Source organism: Nycticebus coucang, chromosome 11 (assembly GCF_027406575.1).
Source record: "Nycticebus coucang isolate mNycCou1 chromosome 11, mNycCou1.pri, whole genome shotgun sequence".
Taxonomy (NCBI): domain Eukaryota; kingdom Metazoa; phylum Chordata; class Mammalia; order Primates; family Lorisidae; genus Nycticebus; species Nycticebus coucang.
In genome coordinates, this window is record NC_069790.1 from 43679943 (window position 1) to 43703359 (window position 23417).

General features: G+C 35.1%; 1 protein-coding gene across 6 annotated transcripts in view; it reads left to right on the plus strand.

Moving 5' to 3' along the window:
• The window catches only part of CRPPA (CDP-L-ribitol pyrophosphorylase A), a 387693-nt gene extending 371555 nt beyond the window's left edge, over positions 1 to 16138 (plus strand). For 5 of the 6 annotated variants that reach the window (XM_053553590.1, XM_053553594.1, XM_053553595.1 and 2 more), the window contains one exon: positions 13297 to 16138. In XM_053553590.1, the coding sequence (XP_053409565.1) occupies positions 13297 to 13401 (105 nt within the window). In that variant the 3' untranslated portion in view covers positions 13402 to 16138. The remainder of the gene's footprint in view (positions 1 to 13296) is intronic. The other variant, XM_053553593.1, reaches the window with a different exon arrangement.
• The last annotated feature ends 7279 nt before the right edge of the window (positions 16139 to 23417 follow it).

Consider the following 23417-nt stretch of genomic DNA (forward strand, 5'->3'; position numbering starts at 1 on the left):
ACTGATATAAATTAGTTTTAATTACATGTAACTCTACATTTTTATTCACCTTCTCCCTCACATTTTATGTTTTTAAGGTCAGAATTTTCATCATTTTAATATGTATATCGCTTAATTAATTTTAGGTATAGTTGTTATTAGTAGTTTTGTAAATCCTCATACTTGGAAAAAAAGTTCCTTATATCCTATCATTTCAGTTTTAGAGTATTCTAAATATGACTCTGTTTTACTTATAGTATTTATTATTTTTACTTTCTTATTGTTCATGTATTAATTAGTGGCTTTTTGTATCAGTTTAAAAAGCTTCCTTCAGTAATTCCTATAAGGCAAGTCTCTATTTCTCCCTCATTTATAAAAGTTAGATTTGCTAGATAAGGTATTCTTTGTTGGCGGTTTTCCTACCCCACCCCTCCTGAATCTATTATCCTATTTTTCCTGGACCACAAGGTTTCTACTGAGAAATTCACTGATAGTCATATTATCAGTCCCTTGTATGTGATGTATTTCTTATGTCTTGATGCTTTCAGAATTTCTTTGTCTTTTATTTTTGTTAGTTTGATTATTATGTGCCTTGATTAATTCCTCCTTAGAGTGTTATTTGATTGGAGACCATTAGGTTCCTATATCTGGATGTTGGCATCTGTCACCACAGTAAGAAAGTTGTCAGCCATTATTTTTTAAATATGTTTTTTGATCCATTTCTCTATTTTCTTATTCTACAATTTCTATTAATATTTGCTCTCTTGCTGATGTCCCGTAATTACAATAGGCATTCCTCTTCCTTTTGTATTTTTTACTGGATCACTTAGCATATTATGTCTCCCAGCTCACTGATTCTTTCTCCTGCTTGATTGAGTCTGCTGTTAGAGATTTCTGTTGAATTTTTCAATTGTTGCTGTATTCTTCCTGTTTAGGTTTCTACCTGGTTGTTTTAGGGTTTCTATGTCTTTGTCTAACATTGCTTTTTGAAGTTTTGTTTTTCAAATTTCAGTAAATTTTCTATCTGAATATTCTCGTAGTTAACTTAGCTTCTTTATGGGTATTACCTTGAATTGTTTTTCTGTCATTTCATTGCTCTCCATTCCTTTAGGGTCCTTTTCTGGAGCTTTATTAGTTTTCTTGTGTCTTTGCATTATTATTTACGCATTTGAGGAAATAGCCCCCTCTTCTGGCATTTGCAGGTATCCTAGAAGAACAAATTCTGAGTTCTAGACATTTTTAAGTCTGTCTCTTACTTATCTTATTCAGTTTTCTACAGAAAAAGTAGATTGTATACCACATCTAATGTTTTAAATTCAAAATGCATTAAATATCTACATAAAATCTCTTCTGACATAGCCGCATGTCAACATAAGATTATTCCTACTTTGTACTTTTGGCTAGGGTTAAAACATCCTCTTTAATCATCTTGAGACTGAAAATCAGACAATATCTAACACTTTTTCCTGTTTAACTCAAAAGCGTCATTTCAGAGAGAGGTACTACATTTTGGTGATTTCAAAAAGTTCTTTCCACAAAGGGAATTGTTTCACGTATCTGCAGATATATTTTTCTACTTCCTTATTGGAAAGAAACTCTATAGGCATTAATTCTACCATCTACAACCTTTTTCTGAGTTCAGTTCTGGGAGAGAGCTTTTCTAGGCTAACATTTTGAGAACTAAGACTAATACAAATCAGCACTAGTATTTTTGGTACAGAAATCTTTTTTTTTTTTTAATTTTCAGATTAATATGAGGGTACAAATGATAGGCTACCTCATTTACATTTGTTAGACAAAGTTCAAGTTGTAGCCCTTCACCCAGGGGAGTGTGCTGTATACCCTTCCACTGTGCCCATTAGGTGAGAATTTACCAATCTTCTCTCACCTTTCCTCCCATGCCACCTTCCCCTCCTCCGTCAGTCCTCTTACACTCCCAACTTGAATTTGTGTTTTTCTTTTTTCTCATGTGGGTGTGACTTTTTCTTGTGTGGGTGTGACAACCTTCAGGATGGGAGAAGATATTGGTATAGAATTTTTTTTTGCATGTCGTAATTCACAGCCATCTTTTTGGAAGGAAATACTTTTTATTACAATGGTAAACAGTTCTATATGCTAAATAACCATTAACCAACCAATATTCAAAATCCTAATTGTCATTAACCAGGAATCTTTGTTTTAGACTACTCAAAAATATTCTAAAAATAATTCTCTCCACTATCCCTATATTCCTTATTAAGATGTATTTTAATCAGCCATTTTAGTTCTCTCTCTCTTTCTTTCTTTCTCTGCATACAGTTTGTAATTTAAAAAATTGAAACTAAATTTTACAGGAAAAAATGTAACCAGTTTTTTAGCTGGTATAGAATTTATCAATATTATTCTACTAATACACAGACAATTCACTCAGGAAGTAACTAGAATAAGCTTTCTGTCCTTCCCATTACTTATCATGTGTTTTGGAAACAACACCTGTTGCCCATCAGCACCTGGTACATTTATGCAGCCTCCTGTCTAAGAGGATGCTGCCTAATGTGTGCCTTTATTCCCTTGGCTTGGGCTGTAGGGAGGGGTTTATTAATGTCCTTTACACTTACCTGTCAGACTGGGTGGGGTGTTTCATCATGGGAGTTATGGAACATAAACTCCACATTTTTGACATCCTTTCTAGTTTCTAGGTACAGATACAAGGGTTTTTTAATTTTGTTTTTAATTTTAGGAGGTTATTTCTATAGCAATGTAGCCTCTAAAAACTTTGACATTTTATACATTTTTCTTAGTCAAATATCACAAGAATGGAATACCAAATATCCAGTGTACTCAATACTAATACAAAGCCAGCAGGCGATCTAATACATGCCCACACAAGAGAAAAAACTCAATTCAATTCAAGTTGGAGAGAGGAGGGGAGGAGGGGAGGGGATTGGTATGCTCCCATTTAGTGGGCACAATATAAGGGTATATGGCACACCTTTTGGGTGTGGGACACAACTACAGGAGGGACTCTATCTAACAAATGGAAATATTGTAAACTAGTTGTTTGTAGGTTAATCTCACATTAACCTGAAATTAAAAAAAAAAAAAACTTTGGTATTTCCAAGGTGTTTTAACAGTCATCTATAATTATGGTTAGCTGTGTGTAGAGTTATTGAGCCAATTAATCTAGTTAATATATATTTACTGAGTGACTACTAAGGACTTTCAGAGAGTTATCTTTACTATCCTATAATTTAGCTGAGAAAATGGGATGTAGGTGTGCAAACTAATAACAACATTAGTAAGGAATTTTGAGAAAAACTATGATAATGTAATGTGCGTAAAATGGATGAATTCATAAGAGGACTTTATCCCAATTGAGTCTTTGAAAATTGATGTGAAAGATAATTACTGGAAAACCATTTTACTTGAGCAGAAATAACAATGACTATGCTAGTATAGCCACAAAAGTAGATTCTATATAGATAAGGAGTGAGAAATGTAATTAGAAGGGTTAATTGGGTTGTTTGCTTATGTCTTTGAAAGGTAAGTGGAAGTGCTGAAGGTAATTTGGGTATGAAGTAGTGAAAGAGGTTGCTCCAGTGAGGTTAGAGCAGTAGCAAAGGGCAAAGAGGAGTGGCCAGTTAGAATATCCCAGAGCAGTCCAGGCATAGGATGGTGTGGAGGTAGGATTACAGGAGTTGGAATATGACTGATGAGGAATGTCACGGTAGAAAACTACAGGACTTGGGTGAGTTGTGTGGGATCAAAATATTTTTGCCAATGAAAAAGTGAAATGCACTATTAAGTTCTGGAATTTATATAATGAATGATACAAAAAAAAGTATGACTGTGATAATCCTCTGGTCAGAAATCATTTATGCAATAATAAACTGCTTATTTCTCAGGTTATCTCTGCTGCCTGTGTTTTTCTCCACTGCAGTCTGGCTCTAAGCACTGTAGAGTTTGATTCTTTTCTATCTTTGTTCTCTGTTCCTATTCAGCAGAGCATCTGTGCTGCCTTTCAGGATTTTATTAACTAGTCCTTTTTTGTTAATTAGTTCTTTCCACACATACTTATCGAGCATCTACTATATTGCAGGACAGTGTTCTAGGCACAGAAAATAAAGGTGATTAGGACTGTTGTATGATGAGTGTTAATAAATAATCCCAGGTGCATTTTCATTAGTATTTTGTTGTCTAGCTTTAGAGAGAGAGCTGTTTCATTCAAAGGAGCAAGAGGGAAAAGCTCTTCATGTAGAAAGGGCTGTTTGTTTTTTTAAATCCTATTAATAGGTGATTGCTTTTTCCTGTAGTTTTGGAAATTTACAGTAGGGGACAGTGTGTCACCATTAGATTTTTTTCTTCCATATCAGCAAAATTGTACAAAAAGGAAATTTAATCTCAAATTATTTTGATTTTTTTATTAATGATCTAATAAATCTAACAAACCTGCTTAAGGCTTAATAAGTTTACCACTTTGGCTTTTGTTTTTTGCATATGTTGTAAATAGAGATAGGTGTGTAGATATATCTAGATATGTGTGTATATATCACCAGATGTAGCTTGAACACTTTAATTTGTTGCATGTTTAAAATTTGTGACATTTAGAGAATTTTTGCGTAAGTTCACCAAAACACGAGTGGCATAGGATAATAATATCAACTTCTAAGAAACTTGAATTTCAGTAGAGTTCTCTAATTCATGGAAATTGAATTAGGCTTTAGGTATGGAATTTGCTGAGACAATGCAAGGTTTACCCTTCACGAAGCACTGCGTAATCTCCTGAGATGTCTAAAGCCTATATCTACACACACACACACACACATACATATATACTTTATAGTTTTCCTTTTAGCAGAGTACATTATGTTGTTTAGGAGTGATGTGCATGGATGATAAATATCTCCTAAAATATTTCCTTTCAGGTTGTCTATAAAGATTTAGAGAACAATGACTATTTTCCTGCTATTCTTTGAAACAGTATTGTACAAAATCCACATAAATGTGATTCTAACAGCCCACCATAAATTTGTTTACACTTCTGTAATTCAAGTTCTGAGATCTGTTTAGTAGTAAAATAATGAGATTTAATGTTTTAAAATACACTTTTTAAAAAGTTCTTCAAATTTAGTCCAAGAAGTTTTGCAAAAGTTGTCTTTTGAGAATGTTGAAAGGGATGGTTAGTAAGTAAGAAATTCTGAAGACACAGGCATCATAGAAAATTGACCACTATCAACTTGGGAGGAGTGGCTTATTCGTAACTTCCTTTTGAACTACAGGCTTTGCTTGACCAAATTTTGAGGTGGAGGATGGAAAAGGAGGCAAAAGAAGAGTTTCTATGAATTATGGAGATGATACTGTCACTCCCAAGCTTCTGAGAAACTAATGAAATCTCTTACTTTCCTCAATTTCCCAAAAGCTTGCCAAAAGCTTAGAGGTCCCACAAGAATTTCTCATCATGACTATTCTGCTGAAGATGATGTAGATATGATCACTGTAAGGAAACCAGCCCCCAAACAACAGGACACACATGCAGAAAGACTGAAGTAAGGGATTTCATTATAAGACTTCATTTCTAGGGAGTAAATTTGGAATTAGTTTATGTGTTTAAAAGATAATGATAATTAGAACTTTCGTTCATCTTTTATCTGAGTAGAGTATATTTAATCTTAATCTTGAAATTACAGGTAATAGAGAAATCACTAAATAAAAGTTTCTAGGTAAAACTCATGCGGAATTCAATCAGTTTGAGGATTTAGAAAATTAAGTATATTCTACATTGGTATTATTTTGTTGTTCTTTCTAATAGTCTTAAAATCCTGCTGTTAAGAAACTCTTTACCACTCTGTGAACTTTTGTGTGTGTGTGTGTGTGTGCTGGGTAAGATTAAGTACAATTTTTTGTCATGCTTTTAGCTTGACTTTTGTAATATTTTTCTTTTCTTTTTTTTTTTTTTGTAGAGACAGGGTCTCACTTTATGGCCCTTGGTAGAGTGCCGTGGCCTCACACAGCTCACAGCAGCCTCCAACTCCTGGGCTTAAGCGATTCTCTTGCCTCAGCCTCCTGAGTAGCTGGGACTACAGGCGTCCGCCACAACGCCCGGCTATTTGTAATATTTTTCTTAAAATCTAAATCAGCAGAAAGATAAGACTTTGTGGAATATTAATATCATTGGGGGGGGGCCTGTTGTTGAAAGCTCGAATGTTCAAGCAAAACAGTATTTTTTTTTTATAGATTTTGAGGATATTTACAGAGAAATTTCTCTAGAAATTTGGACAATGTTCTGCATTATTGATTTTATATGAAAAAAATCAAGTTTAGTTCTCTGAGTTTAAACAGTCTTACAAATAAATTTTAGGATAATTTTTTCTGGTGAGAGGAATGAAATTTGATTATTATGGAAATTTTGAAAATGTAATGAAGCACAGAGAAGAAAGAGAAATTGTCATTCATTCATCATCCAAAAAACCCAAAAAGTCTTTTTAACATTTTCATATTGTTTATATTTTTATATTTTCTCTCCAGTACTTTTTTCCTTTATAGATTTTTTTTTTTTTTTAAAGAGACAGAGTTTCACTTTATTGCCCTCGGTAGAGTGCTGTGGCATCACAGCTCATACCAACTCTAACTCCTCGGCTTAGATGATTCTCTTGCCTCAGCCTCCCAAGTAGCTGGGACTACAGGCACCTGCCACAATGCTCGGCTATTTTTTTTGCGTTTTGGCCAGGGTCAGGTTCAAACCTGCCATGCTTGGTGTATGGGGCTGGTGCCTTACCCACTGAGACACAGGCGCCACCCTATGGCTGGTTTTTATTTTTGCTATAATATAGTTGAAAACAAGAAAAAAGTATAAACACTGTATTTCAAACAGAAGTTAAATTTTTATTGTTTTGTAAGCAGTAGAGTTTGAAATTGTAAATTTCTTAAAATCTGACATCATTATGGTGTAAACAAGTTAATAAAATATGTAATGACATCTATGGCAATGATTTAGGTTTAAGAGAAAATAAGGACTTTGATACATGTCATGGCATTAAGAAATCTGCTTTTCTTCAAATTGTACAATGTCTGAATTCAGCAATGCATCATAGCTCACTGTAACCTTGAACTCCTGGACTCAAGCAATCCTCCTACTTCAGCCACCCAGGTAGCTAAGACTATAGTTGAACTCCACCATGCCAGACTGATCCAGATTGGTCTTAAACTCCTAGCTTCAAGAAATCCTCCAGGCTTGGCTTCCCAAAGCACTGGGGTTAAAGGCAGGAACCATCATGCCCAGCCTTCTTTTTATTTTTATGCGTGGCTATTCAAACACTGGTGTGCCTTTGTTTATAGTTTGTGTTGTCTAGGTAAACTTGAAGCCTAGGGATTAATGTTGCTAAAGTTACAGATAGTAAATAAACTGGTAATAAATTTAATTTCAGTAATTTCTTTTCCTTTTAATGTGGAATTTTGAGTGACTGCTTTGCTTAAAATACCTTTGTAAAGTTATGCATATCACATTTATATGCCACTATAACAATCAGTCGTTTTTTGTTCCCAAAGTGTTTTCTTGTCCATTCTGGACTTATCAGTTTTGCTTCCTCTTTCTCTCATCTTTTGGTTCCACCTCCTTCAGGAATAATTTCAGCATTATATGATCTTGCCATGTTCTGAATTCCCATATCCTTCAGTGCCCAGTAATAGGGATATTACCTATAGTCTAATTTTGTACATAGTTATGTACATTATATTACATTGCATTACTAGAAATGGGGTTGACATTTTTAAACTCTCCTTTGTTTCATGAAATAAATATTCCCAATGACTTGGCTGCTGGGATAATTTTCCAGACAGGTTTCTTAGTGATGAGAGAGGCTTGATAGAGAAGGAAGAAATAGGAAAATGAAATGGTAATAGGAGCCTGAAGTATTACAATGATTATAATAAGTCAACATTTTTCCTCTGTTGTAGTTTGGATTATTCTTATATCAATGTTTAGGATCACTATTATTGTCTTCTGCTCTGCCTATCCAATATTAAACCAGTGCAATTAATTCTTGATTTTAAATTTTATATTTTGTAATTCTAAAATATTCTATATTATAGATCCCTATTCCAGGCTGAAAATTTACATTTTCATCAACATATTCATCTTTAGCTCTTTCTTTATATGTTATCATAGTTAGTTTTAAATCCTTACATGTTGATTACAATATTGTATCATTTTTGAATCAGCTTAATTAATGATTATATATTCTAATAAGGGGTTATTATTTTGCTTGTTTTCTGCCTCTTTGTTAATCTAGTAATAGTTGTTTGTATGACATACTTTAGTTAGAAAACATTATAAAGTCTCTTCTAGATAATTTTAGCTTCCTTCAAAGAGTATAAAAATTTGTTGTAGCAAGCAGTTGTGTTATAGGGAGACCAACTTGATCTTATAAAAGTTGTTTAAGCTTTCTTAAGTCAGGTCTAGTTAGGTTTTTCCTTTCATTGCCCGCCTATAGTCATCATCTTTCAGAGATCTTAACTCTAAGTGATGGCTGTTGACTGGGGGCTTTTCATTTTGTCTGGACTCAGATATAACTTCTTTTCCTCAGCACTGTGAGTCCTTGAAATTTCTCCTTAGCTTCCAGCTTCCCAGAAGTTATTCTCTGCAATGCCTTATGGAATCTCTCCCTGGGCACACACAGGTGGATGAACAGATTTGTAGGACTTCTCTGCAACTCTGTCCTGTCAGGAACCTTATGGAAATCCAAGCTACCTAGATAGTTCTAAATCATAATCTGTGTCTTTTCCTACCCAGAGATACTGCCATTCTTCCTTTGGATTCTGTTTCTCTTCTTTGTTGTTTGGAAAAGTGCTCTCAACAAAACAGCTAGGATGAATGTCAGCTAGACAGCTCTTCTTTCAGGGAATATTAGACATGCATTTGCTACTGTCTAAGACCTGCGAACAATATTTTCAACATTTTTACATACAGTTTTCAGGATTTAATAATTATCTATGGTAAGAAGGTGATACATGCTATCATAGTTGATATCAGCATACTCCATAAAAATGACAATTTCAACAGCTCTTATTTCTGAACATTTACTAGACATCATTGCTTTACATGTCTCATCTAATATAGTACACACACAAAAAATCTATTTTTCTATTTTTAAATTTTGAAAAATCTAAATTTGCTCAAACATCACTTAAATTTTCAAAGCCAGTATATAAATGCCAGCAATGTGACTTTATAGCCTATGTTCTTCTCAATTGCATAATTGATTAAAGGAATATTATATTTTAGTTAAGAAATACACAAAGTGGCCAGTGCACACACACCCAAAATATTGCCTTTATAACTCAAGTATTATAAATCTGGTACAGAAACATTTTTAAAACCAAGAAAAAAATTGCTTTTTAAAAAGTAATATACTTAATTTTTTAGATATACAGAAAAATTGATAGTATAGAATTCCCATGTGCCATGCACAAAGTTTCTTCTATTATTATCTTTTATTAGCATGATACATTTGTTGCAATTAGTGAACAATTAATGAATTGATGTAATACTATTAACAAAGTCCATAGTTTATTCAGATTTCCCCAGTTTTACTTAAAGTAGTTTTCTCTTCCATTATGCCATATTACTTTAAGCTCTCACGCCTCTTTAGGCTTCTCAAGACTGATGGTTTCTCAGATTTTTGTTTGTTTGTTTTTGATGATATTTTGAGGAGTCAAAACTATCAGGTAGTTTTGTCAAGTAGATTGTTTAATAGAATATCCCTGTATTGGAATTTTTCTGATATCTTTCTTATGGTTAGACCTGGGTTATGAGTTTTTAGGAGGAAGATGGCAGAAGTAAATGCCTTTTCTTAGATATGCAATGAAGCTACAGGTCACCAAAACCTGTGGGACACTGCAAAAGCCATCCTAGGAAGGATATTTATCACATTAGAGGTTTACATATGGAAAATAGAAAGAGGGTACATCAACAACCTAATGAATTATCTTAAGAAAATGGAAAAGGAGAAGAAATCTAATCCCAAACCCAGCAGAATAAAAGAAATAACCAAAATGAAATCAGAAATTAATGAAATTAAAAACAAGGAATCAGAAAATTAATAAAACAAAAACTTAGTTCTTTGAAATGACAAATAAAATCAGTAAACCTTTGGCCAGATTAACTAGAAAGAGAAAAGTGAAATCTCTAATAACCTCAGTCAGAAACAAAAAAGGAGAAATAACAGACACCACAGAGATATAAGAGATTATCTCTGACTACTACAAAAACTATGCTCCAAAATTTGACAATGTGGAGGAAATGGACCAATACCTGGAATCATAGCATCTTCCTAGATTTAAATCAGGAAGAAATAGATCTCTAGAACCCTAATATCAAGCACTGAGATAGCAGAAACAATAAAAATGCTTCCAACAAAGATAGCTCTGGACCAAATGGCTTCACATCAAAATTCTATCTAACCTTTAAAGAAGAGCTTGTACCTATACTGCGGAACCTATTCTAAAACATTGAGAAGGAAGGAACATTCTCCAAACCATTCTATGAAGCAAACATCACCTTGATTCCCAAACCAAGAAAGGTCCCAACTAAAAAGAGAATTACAGCCCAATTTCACTAATGAATATTTATGCAAATATACTGAATAAAATCTTAGCCAATAGATTACAGCTACACATTAAAAAAATTGTGTATCAGGATCAAGTAGGCTTTATCCCAGGGATGCAAGGCTAATTTAACATATGCAAATTCATAAATGTAATCCACCATATCCATAGAAGAAAAAACAAAGACCATATGGTATCTTAACAGTTGCAGAAAAAGCATTTGATAAAATTCAGCATCTTTTTCTAACAAGAACACTTACAGAAATAGGCAGAGGTGGCACCTTTCTTAAGCTGATTGAAGCCATCTGTGACAAACCCACAGCTAATATCATACTGAGTGGAGTAAAACTGAAAGCTTTTTCCTTTGAAGTGGAACCAGACAAGGATGTCCACTATCACCACTACTATTCAACATAATTCTGGAAGGTCTAGCCATGTAGTCAGGCAAGAGGAAGAGATAAAGGGCATCCAAAAGGAGGATGTCACTTTTGCTCATGATATGATCTTATACTTAAAGAACCCCAGAGACTCAACCACAAGACTCCTGGAATTGATCAAAAAATATAGTAATGTCTCAGGGTATAAAATCAACGTCCACAAGTCCGTAGCCTTCATATATGTCAATAATAGCCAAGTCGAGAGGTTAATCAAAGACAGAATTCCCTTCAAAGTGCTTCAAAGAAAATGAAATACCTAGGAACATACCTAACAGAAGAGGTAAAGGACTTCTACAAAGAGCACTATGAAACCCTAACAAGAGAAATAGCAGAAGACATTAACAAATGGAAGAACATGCTCTTGGCTGGGAAGAATCTACATTGTTAAAGTGTCTATCCTACCTAAAGCAATCTACTGATTCAGTGCAATCTCCATTAAAATACCAACATCATACATTCAAGATTTGGGGTGAGGGACCCAGGTTAGGAAGTGGAGGCCCACTGGTAGTGATGAAGCTTCCTTATTTATGTATTGATTGATTTATCCATTGTACTATTGTCAGGCTTCAGGCTAAATATGCAAATAGGAGTAAACAAAGTAACCAAGCAGCAGTCAAGGTCAACAAATCAATTCAACTGAAAGGGCGATTCTATCTCTATCCCAGCCAGAGCCTGCTTTCCTTAAATCTGGTGTGATTTTTGGAGTGCCGCCATGTGTTAGGCATTGAGCTAAGGGTTCCATAGTCAAAGCTAAAATAAAAAATTCTTTACATCAAAAACTTATCTGGCAGAATAAATGGTTTACTAAAAAAACTATTAAAATGCTGTGTGCTAGAGGAATTCACAGCTGTGGAAACATAGTTGCCTCACCCAAACTGGACTGGAAGGTAGGAGTCAGGGTAGTTTTCAAGAGTCACTGATACCTGGGTTGAACCACCAAGAGTAATTAGGGTCAGCTAAACTGGGATAGGTGTGGGAAAGCTTTTCTGACAAAGGGATTAGCTGGAGCAAAGGAATACAAGCACAGAAAAATACCTGTTTTTTCCATGTGGCTGGGAGAATTGAATGATTTTAAGAAAATGTCAAGAAAGAGGCTGGAAAGGTAAAAGCCTTTCTCTTAACCAGGTAAAGGATCAGACCTTATCTTGAGGTTTAAAGGTATTAATCAAAGGATTTTAGGCTGGATAGTGATGTCATCAGGTCTACATTTTAAAATAAGTATGCTGACAGCTGTGTAGAAAATGGAATTGAAGAGAAAGAGACTTTAGGGAGACCATTCCTGAGAGTGTTACAGTCATTGAGGACAGAGGTGTTATGGGGGCAGTGGCATTTTGAGTGGCATTATTCTTCATGTCTCAGCCTGGTATATATGGAGGCAAGAAACAACAGGAAGGAGAAGCAGTAAGTCCTTCTTACTGGGAGAATTGAATGATTTTAAGAAAATGTTAAGAAAGAGGCTGGAAAGGTAAAAGACTTTCTCTTACCAGGTAAAGGATCAGACCTTATCTTGAGGTTTAAAGGTATTAATCAAAGGATTTTAGGGTGGATAGTGATGTCATCAGATCTACATTTTAAAATATGTGAATGTTGGAATATGGGGTAAGGTATTGAGGATGATACCAAAGTTTAGAAATTGGTTACCATGTCCCTCTTTTTAAAAATGTTGATAGCACAGTTCACAGCACAGAGACTAGAGGGTATTAGCTCTTTTCCACTTTCCTTTTCCCTTCATATAATCTCCCTATACTTTCAAGAAGCTTGAATAATTAGCATAAACAGATTTTCATAGCCAATATGATTTCAGAAGCAACTTGTGAAATAACTCGTTTCACAAATTTGCCTGATCCCCCACTCCAGAAACAGCAACCAAGGTTTTTTTCTCCTCCCACCAGTGCTCACACACAGTTTGTAACAAAGTTGGAGAGCACTCAGAAACGCTAAGGAGAAAAGCCGTGCATCATCCTTGAAATATTCACACTTCAGTGAAGAGCCAAAGTTTGTCAGATCAGATTAAGGGAAAACAATCTTTTGTTTCTTTCTGTTAGCATTTGAAATTGTGCCAGTGCTTTTCCTTGGTTCTTTAGCAGATATTTTTTGGTCTGTAATGAACAGTGCTTACAAAAGCATTTCCTCTTTATTTGGGGGACTGAGTCCATGCCAGTGGCCAAGATCTGACTTTATAAAATGCCAAATCCATTCAGCAGATTCCATGATGACCTTAAAAAGTGGCTCTTTATCAAATTCAACATGTGACATCTTTTCTTTCTAAAACAATTATTGTTTCATCCTTTCTTTTCAGGATGAGCAGAAACTGCAAGAGAGTTTAAAGCAAGCTGCCGTCATTATTACTGCCTTAATCAAAGAAAGAAATGCTGGACTCGTCGGTCAGCTACTGGTGGCGTGAAGAACACAGAAAATGACCCATTAGGCTTTTTGAAACACCAACCCAAGTATCTCTGTTGTGCCCCCCCCGTTGTTTGAGGTAGATTGTGTAAGTTGTTTTCTTTGTCATCTTATAATTTGTAGGATGTGATACTTAGATTATAGAAGTGGATCAATACTTGCACCCGTAAAGCAAATATATTTTTGTGTATGTCAAATATTAATTGCTTGGACTAGAAAAGAGTAGATAAATAGAAAATAATAACCTTCACTTAAAGAATCTTTCCACAAAGGCATGAAAGAAATAATGATGAATAAGCTATTCTTTTAAGGAATAAGAAAACTTCAGCTGTTACCTTAACTCTATGAAAATAAATCACACTGTAATAAAGCTAATGGATAAGCTTCAGAATTATTCTCAATTCTAAAATTGTCCTCTCAACATGTGGTGGTTTATCTTTTTGCCTTTCATCGAAATTTTTCCCATCTTAAAAAAAAAAGAGAAGTTGACAGTGAATGAAAGTCCTTGTATCAAATGTCTTCCCCTTCTGTCTCATGTAGGAGATGGAATCTCCTTATGGTTTTCTGTTATTTTTAAATTATATATTAAATATTTTCCTTGGTTTGTGAAATATAATTATTGCTAACATTGTCTCAAAGGGTCTCTATTTTTTTATGAATAGGCTTTTTAAAGGTCCAGAAAGCTTCCTAAATTATTTTGGTTAGTCATCTTCTGGAGAATCTGTTGTGCATCATATAGAGTTGAAGTGGTGGTTATTCTTTTGATACAAATACTGTTAACTTTTAAAACCAAGTTCTTTCCAATTACCATTGGTGTATACATCTTAAATATTAGTATTTTTCCTTACATTTTTAATTACATGTTTCTAGTCATTAGAGATGCCTTTTATTTTATACATACTTTTATTTTATACCAACAGATTAAAATAGATTATTCTAGGGTTTAGGTTGCCTGTGGAAATTACAGAAGTTGATGAAGTGTTGTCAGTTAAAGATAGACTGTATCTACATGGTAGAATTTCTTTAACATGTTGGGTGATGTTTCCCTATATATTTCAAGTATCTATGTAATAGAGTTTATGTTTTATATTTAAGCAATAATGAGTAGAATATAATGTGCATGGGATAATTAATGCAATTCATTCTCCTAAATGAAATGTATTATTTAGATCTGAATTCCTGGGATCACCTTTTTTTTTTCTCTCTCTCTCTCTGAGAGAGGTAAGAAACCTAAAATCCATTGATTCAAATTCTCAAGGATAAAAATATGTGGACAATGTGTAGTTTGGGTATAATGTCTTTGTGCCTGTTTAGGTAGTTAACTGTGTGGTGAAAGGCATTGAAAGGCACAGTTGCAAAGTCCTTACCCTGTGCCTGAAATATTTTAAGACTTTGAAAGTACCCATAAAGGCAGAAGAGGAAATGTTATCAAGGTTTTAAAGAGTGCCTTTTAAGAAGGCAGCAGGAAACTGGGCATCCTGCTCTGTGGGGTGCTGCCTAATTGACATAGATTTCAACTTAATAAAAGAATATCATAGCAGACAAGAATTTATCCTGGGGTAATTAATATGACTTTACCCTGGGCACTTGGAAACACTTAGTGTAATTAAGTTGAGTTAATAAAATACTAAATGTGCCTAAAAAATGATTATAGTCTTTCAACCTTACAGTTTACAAAGCAGTTGACAGCATTTGCAATTGAAAAAGAAATCTCCACATCCTTCACTATTTAGATAGGGAAATTGGAGCTCAGGGATCTTAATTAGCTTGGTAAAAATCAAGTAACTGCATGGTAACAAGGAAGGGCTTAAACTCCGGACTGAGAATAAGTGTTACCCTTGTATCACTATCTAATAATGACTCCTGGCAAAGACTTCCGAAAGCAAGCCTGTGAGTCAGAAGCAAGAGGCTCTCAGGGAGTGCTGGAGGAATGGACAAGGAGAGGGGAGGGTGGACAAACACGATGAAATCATGGAACTTCGGGCTTTTCAGCAATCTTTCCAACATGCATAAATTGTACAATAGCCGAGGGTGAAAGGAATGGCCAGAATTATTGTCTTATGAAGATAAATTATTTCATTCAGAGATCCAGAAGCAACTTTGCTGTTATTTTTATCACTGCTTCTGTAAATTTATTTACTTCAGTAAAAGCTATCATTCTCACTTTATTTTCCAAATTATCTTTATTTTTTATTTATTATTATTATTATTATTTTTTTTAGATTTCAGACCAAACAATGTTTGCATATGTTAGGTAAGGTCCCTGTTTTTCTTGTGCCCCTCACCCAAGAGGTGTGCTGGGTACCCTCACATTGTGCCCTGAGGTGAGAGCACACCAAACACCCACGCTCCTCTCCTTTCCGCCCTTGCTCCTCTCCTCTGCCCCCACGTTGAATCAAACTGAGTTTTTCTCTTGTGTGGGCCTGTATTAATTCTTCTACTGGCTTCATATTAGTATTGAGTACATTAGATACTTGCTTTTCTATGTTGGTGGGACTATAAACTAATACAGCCTCTTCAGAAAGAAGTATGGAGAATCCTCAAAGAACTCAAAATAGGGTTCTGTTTGACCCTGAAATCATATTATTAGGCATCTATCCAGAAGGAAAAAAATCATTTTATCATAAGGACATTTTCACTAGATTGTTTATCACAGCCCAATTTACAATTGTCAAGATATGGAATCAACCCAAGTGCCCATCAACCCATGAATGTATTAATAAACTGTGGTGTATATATATATATATATATATATATATATATATATATATATATATACCACGTAATACTATTCAGCCATAAAAAGATGGAGACTTTACATCATTGTATTAACCTGGATAGAGTTGGAGAACATTCTCTTTAGTAAAGTATCCAAAATCTCTTTTAAAATAATGGTAATTAGGCCTTCAGGTTGCTGAAATTGCTTCTAGCTATGGAAAATTTTGTGGAAAGACTATTATGTTTCTAAATTTTTGCTACTTAGTTAAATGCAATTTAAAATTAATCTTTTTAGGAATTCAACATAGTGTGAGCAATGGTTTGAGTAGTGACATACTGTTAAGAGGACTTTTTTCCCCTCATAAAACTGCTTAATTTGAGAGAATGACTTGTTACATGTATTCTTATCTAAAGATTAAGAGTCAGACCCTTGTGTTCTGTCAGAGCCACTGTTACCGTGATCATGTTAAACATTTTGCATTGGTTTAAAAGGAAAACTTTTCTCCCATGTTAATTTATTGTAACTATTAAATTTTACTTTATTTAAATACAGCAATCATGCTATAAATATCAAATTATGGAACATTCTCTTACATTAAAATCTGTAAATTTTACTTTAATATTGAGACTGTGGATTTGCAGAAGCTTAAATCATAACATTTTAATTAAAATGTTCAGGAAACTATTTGGGAGAAGAAAGATTGAAGTTATATAAAAGTTTAACTTGAAAATAAACAGAATAAATGAAAAATTGTCAGTATGGCTTAAGATCAGTGAACTTGAAGTAGCTACGTAAGTGGTGTTTGGCATTGTAGCATTTACACATGTTCTGTACATGTTTCAAAATTGTGAAAATTATGTGCATATTCAGAAGTAAAATACTGTTATTAAAGACTCTACATGTTTTCTTCATAAAATAAGTAACATGTAAGTAAATTATATTTTAAAATCTAATGGCATTTTCATTTATGTTTCGTGTATATGTACATGTTTTTTCAACTAAATCACATTTGAAAAACCAAATTTAACATTCTCAGAATACATATATTAATGTGATACTTTATATTGTAGAATTTGAAGTCCAGAACTATTATTCTGTAAAAAAAAATTAATAAATTATTAAACCAGAATTCTCAATTAGACTTTCTCCTTTTCCCCTCATCTCTAGCAGGTTTCCTAGTAATTAAGGGTATAAAAGCTGTACTCAAGCACAGTCAAACAAGTATTGTGATTAGGTAACAGTGTCTCTGGTGAGTTGAATTATTGTTCAGAAGTAATCCTTTCCTTCCACTGGAGGAACATAATCACCTCTTGACTTTGGGATACATCATGTGACCTGCTTTCAGAAGTGGCAGTATGCCATGGAGACTAGGCATTAGAGAGAGCTGTGTTTCTGCTTCTGCCATCGTCACGAGAAGAACATGCCCAGCCTACCCGTGCCACGTCCAGGAGAAAGACAAGGACCTAGTCAGCTGACAACCAGCTAAGCCACAAATGGCTGAAAGGCTCAGCTGAGTTAAGCAGAGCCCTCTAGCCCAGTTTAGTTGACCTCCAGCAGACATGTCAGCTGCATAAATCCTCATTGTTTTCTCCTAGTACTGAGTTTTCAGTCTTTTCATTGCATACCAATTGGTAACTAAGGAAAGAAAATCTGTGGCAGTGTGCAGTATAGAATGTATTTGTCCTCACAAGCCTTGCATGTATCTGGAAGCAGAATGCTTATAGGAAAATTGTTAGGGCAGTGATCCCAAAGTACTGGAGGGTGCTGCAGTGAACACATTCCCTGTTCAGTAGTTTCTACAGGATAAAAATAGTACTGAATATTTTAGAAAAGTTTTCAAAAGAGGTGAAACTGTCTTGGATCTCAAGTTATAATGAATTAAGAATATGGGCATTTAAAATAGATAATAAAAATAGCTGACATTTATTGAATCATTACTAGTTTCCAAAAACTGTTCTTTGTTCCTTACATGTATAGAATTTCTTTATTCTTCCTAATAACTATGTGCTATGTAGTGCAGCCATTGTCATTTAGAAGATGGGGGAAAAAAGGCATATACCTTCTGAAAAACTTATTCGAAGTCAACTTGGCAGCAAGTGGGAGAAATGGAATTCATATTTTGTTATTTAGTCTCATACCTTATACTCCTGAGCACTGTGTTAAACAACAGTACAAATCATACCATTTTAAGACTCCTTAATGAATGACTCTCAAAGAAGGGAGTGTCAGGTTTTTTTCCTTTAATAGCAAAGAAAAGAAAATGGGTAAAGCCCATTACTTCTCATAGTTTCTGTCCTTTTCCTTTCCTTTTCCCCTCATCACTCCTGACAGAATTTGGAACATTCTTGGATGTGTACGTACTGGTGAAATCAGCTAAGACTGATGCCCATATAAGATTATTACCAATGCCATCTGTGTGAGATCTAAAATTGTTGGATTTCTTCAGGCAGTGAATTATAGGATACTTGGATAATGAAAATGGAAGATGAAAACTAGAAAAGTGTATACTTCTGGATCCACAAGAAGCCTCAGCAACACAGCAAGATATGAAAAGTTTTAATCCATTTACCATCTTTATAAGAGAAAGGAAGTATAGAGAAGTATCCAAGAATAAGAAAGTAAGTCTTCCCTTGCCATGGGATTCTCTTCATCACGTATGTTCACCCTTGTTTGCTCAGTAGGAAGATTTGGGCGTGAATCATGCCCAGTTTGATGCATGAGGCCAGAGTGGAGCCAGATCGTTTCTCCCTTCCCATCGGAAACACTGAAATCTTTGATTTTTAAAAATGTCCTCATAGCTGAAATGCATTATGCAAATTAATTCTCTACTTAAGGTGCTACCAAATAATCTGAACAGTTGTTAAAACATCTGGGTCTATTTGGCAGTATCGATGAAACCTGGCTTGTCAAATGCAATATTTTTATTCTTATTTAACCTTAATTAATCCTGGCAGGGTCTCAGTAAGGTAGGTCTGTATTAACCTTGTGATATGTTCACTATGAGCTGGCAGATGCAGAGATTAAGAACTCATGATCACCCAACACACTGGAAGCCAAACCGAGTTTGGGAATCCAGAATGGCCCAGGTTTTTCTTTTTTTTCTTTTTTCCTGGAGAAACAGAGTCTCACTCTGTTGCCTAGGCTAGATAGAGTGCCACAGCCTCAGCTGACCTCACAGCAACCTGAGTCTTCTGGGTTAAAGTGATCCTCCTGCCTCAGCCTCCTGATTAGCTGAAATTATAGTTACTTGCCACAATGCCTGATTTTTCTGTTCTAAGTGAAAATGTGGTCTCGCTGTTTCTCGAACTCCTGAGGGATCCTTCTGCCTGGGCCTCCCAGAGTGCTAGGATTACAGGCATGAGCCTCCGTGCCTGGCCAGCTTTACACAATATTTCAGGGAATTGAATCACAAATAGGATGGACTATTCTTAAGGTTTAAAAAGTCTGATTTAAATCTACATCCAGAATTTTACCTGGATGTATTCCATTATTTTCCATTCTGCAACATTAAAGTTGAACCTGGGGGCAAAGCTTCAACAAGAAAATCCTAGTGATTTTTTTGACCAGAGTGAAGGCATGATTGAGATTCCACATATAGGTCATTTTATAAGAATTTTCACTAGTATGTAGACCATAAGGATAAATTTTGGCAAAGCATCTAGTAGATTAACTGAATGAGGTTTCTGGAGTTTTGCCATTTTGGAGCTATCTATTATGTGTTCTTTGTCCTACCTCCTTATAAAATGGACTATTGAAAGGGGCTGGTTTATTGGTATGTCAGTTTTTATTTCTATATTTTTTGCTTCTCTGTTAATATGCATTGGAGTCCTTAATTTAGTTGAAGGTCTAAGTGGATAACAAAACATCCCTTTGAGGAAAAGGAGGAAATAGAAGATAAAATCTGAGTGCTAACTCATTTTCTTCAATAGTTGAGAGGAATTTCTTTTCCATCCTGTGTGTGTGTTTTTAAGACCTTGTTAGGGTCATAGTTGTTGTTTTTTTTTTTTCTTTTCTAGTCTGAATAGAATATTATTCTCTGTAATCCCACCTGAGTTTTAAAAATGTGTTATTGAACTGCTTGGGTCAGGAATTCAGTTGCCTGTTTTACTGAATGGAGATGTGTATGACCCTACAGTAAAAGAATGCTATTCAAAGACATTTCCGCCTATTTGTTTCTTGGATCAGTTAACGTTCACAAAAATCTGGAAAGAGGCCAAAATATGTAAACAAATTGAATGTTTAGGATCCCAGTGGGAATATCCATAAGTTCTGCCATAAATGAGGATTTAAAATAAATGATGATAAATACACTATCTGATAAGACAGCAGGGAGAAGCAACTACGGGCCAACTATTCTTGGTTCTGGTTTGGGAATCTTCTGAATATTAAAAGTTGGGTTAATCATGAGGTTCTGCAAAAGGCCATTCCTTCCCAAGCCTATGTATGTACATTGCCTAAATGGGATTTTTTGTTTGTTTGTTTGTCTCACTAACCTTTAATTGCTTATAGCAAACAGCCGCTCAACTTGAAGCCACTACTTTATATTCTCTAGCACACTATAATATGAAAATTATTTATCTTTGTCATTAACAAGGAATTAATGACTGTATTTGCCTAATTCAATGAATGCAGTGTAGGACATTTTGAAAGACCGGAGATTTTTTCCTCTGGGGCTTTTCTGATGTATACTTTTCTCAGAACTGTCAATCTCAGCATGTAAACTGAAAACCGTGTTGGGAAGAGATAAGGAGTCTTATCTTATTATAAGATAATGTGGCATTCTCTGCCCTTCCCATGAGCTTTCACAGGCTAAAACTTCAATGTAAAACTTTCTTAAGGAAGACAACCTACAAATTTAATTTGTCAGTATGATAGTTCCATTAATATCGCTCTGTGTGTGTAGAGAAAGAGGAGTATAGGGAAATAGAAGGGAAAAAGTGTATTTGTTCAGATGAACATTTTCTTAGAGTCCTAAAACAATTGCAATGTGAGTTTGTGCTTTGTATGCACTTCTAGAGACTAGGTGCCTCTAGTCTGTAAAACCCACTTTAGATTTAGTAAAGTGGGAAAATAGAGTAAAGGATATACCTGAAGCATAATAAATACATGTTTACACAGAGTAATTACAGGTATATAATAATCCTCATTGGCAATGCAGATTGGACACATTCTTTAATTGTTTTTATATTGGCAGTCCCACTAGCCCATGACATTAAAATGAGATTGCACTTCCATTTTTTTAACCCAATTTCTTATAATATGAGCTCACATCGTTTCTGCCAGAAACTAGCCTGACTCACAGTATCCTCCCCAGCAATTTCAATTTCATAAGCTCCTCAGTTTCATTTTTCATTTTGTCACCATGTTCTTACCCTCATGAGGACCATCAGCCTTTTCTTAAAAAAAGCCACTCTGCCTGATGCTGCCACCTCTGGACTTAACCATTGTGGACTCTTCTTCCAACTCTCTCAGAGAGCTTGATCTCAGATGCATTCAGCTGGGTAGGGTCAGGGCTAGACTCTCCCTGAAACTTCTGTAATCATTCTGTGCCAGAGGGACATGTCCTCTGCCAAAAAGAAGAAAAGGAGCCTTGCCACTCCCATCAGGCCTCCATCCACTTGCCTCACTATAAGAAACGCTTCAGCTCCCTGGATGTTCGAGCCCATCTACTACTAAATCGGAGGATAAGCAATGCTTACTCTCTGCTATCCCCTCAAGTCCTGCTATCTAAAGGACTTACTTTATTTATTACATCAAGATTAGATGAGATTAGATAGCACAATCATCCCTTCTTTTCAAGAAATATGCTCATGTATCTAATAAGTTAAATGCGAAGAGTGTGGATACTGATGCTTTCTCTAAAGTCTGGCTTTTTAGTTTCAGCCACGGTCAACTATAATACTTTAAAAAATATTTTTTCCAAAATATATCATTTAACTGAGAGAAATTTTTGATTCTAATAAATTAAACAGTTTTACCAGGTAACATAATCATAGCAAAGTATGTATAAGACTCTTTTTCCTATATAAAATCTCCATGATCTTTATTGTAAAAGAGTATCCTGAAGACCAATTAGTTATTTAATAATAATTGCTATTAAGCTGTGTTTTATTCTTTACCAAGTAATTTTTACTTTATCTGATGTACCTTTCTTGAGAACACACAGTCCTACATATTACAAAAGAGTCTGAGGCTTGTAGACGCCTCATGGGAATCCCCAAATCACACAACTAGTACCTGCCATGGCCAGTCCCAAAAACTTATATTTTTTGGATTGCCCTTACAGTGCTACATCAATTACAATTGAAAGCGACTCTAGAATTGCTAGAAACATTACAAAGGGGAAAAGCAGTGAAGCCTTTGTAAGGAGTACAAAGGGCAAAAGCCTGCCTTCTTATCTTGGAAACTGAAGATCACAGCAAGGATGGAATGCTTAGCAAATTTTGAACACATTAGATGATTAGATTAGAAACCAGCTTTCTGGGCTGGTTGGAATAGATTAGCAGTATAGATTAAAAAGTAATTAACATCTCCCCCCAAATACAGTATATGTTCCCATTTAAAAGTTAACTCTAACCTAGACCATTTGCCCACTTCCCTACACACTCTTCCCGTTAGGTCTTTCTTAACACAAGACCACCCATATGCCACATATGGGGACATAGTTTCCTTGACTCCTAAGTAATCGTGATGAATCAGCTCATGCTATGTTGTAAATGTTATTGAAACACAATAAAAAGGCTGGTGAGATTTCAGATGGGGAAGCCTTCTCCTGGTGCCTTGTTATGTGGTATGAGTCCTGGCCTCTCTAAACTTCATCACTTGCTGCTCCAGAAGTAGCTGGGCGTTGGTCACATGTCCTCCTCTGCTTTAGCCAGGTTCCAAGGAAGTCAGATGGGAAACGTGTAGCAGACCAAGTCCTGGGCCCTGTTATTTTAGGGGATCTCTTACTACATAAGACCAAGACCTCTAGATTCTGTGTGAATTCTACAGAGTGATAAAAGGCAACATTTCTACTCTCCCTGAGATATTTCTGGAAAGGTGAAGAAGACAAAATTTATGACAACGGAAAGTAGTATATGGCAAAAATGAAGTAAATGATATTGTGACCTACTGATAGAAACTCAGAGGAGAGAATCTTCTGGCATCTGGAGGTATAGAGAATTCTCTGTCACATTATGGCCTTAGTACTCAAGATTTGGCTGAGGCTTCTACTAAATTTCTTCCCTAAACTTTCCTACAGGGCAACATATCCTCTTTGATACTCACACAGCATCATTGGGTACCTCCACTTATGA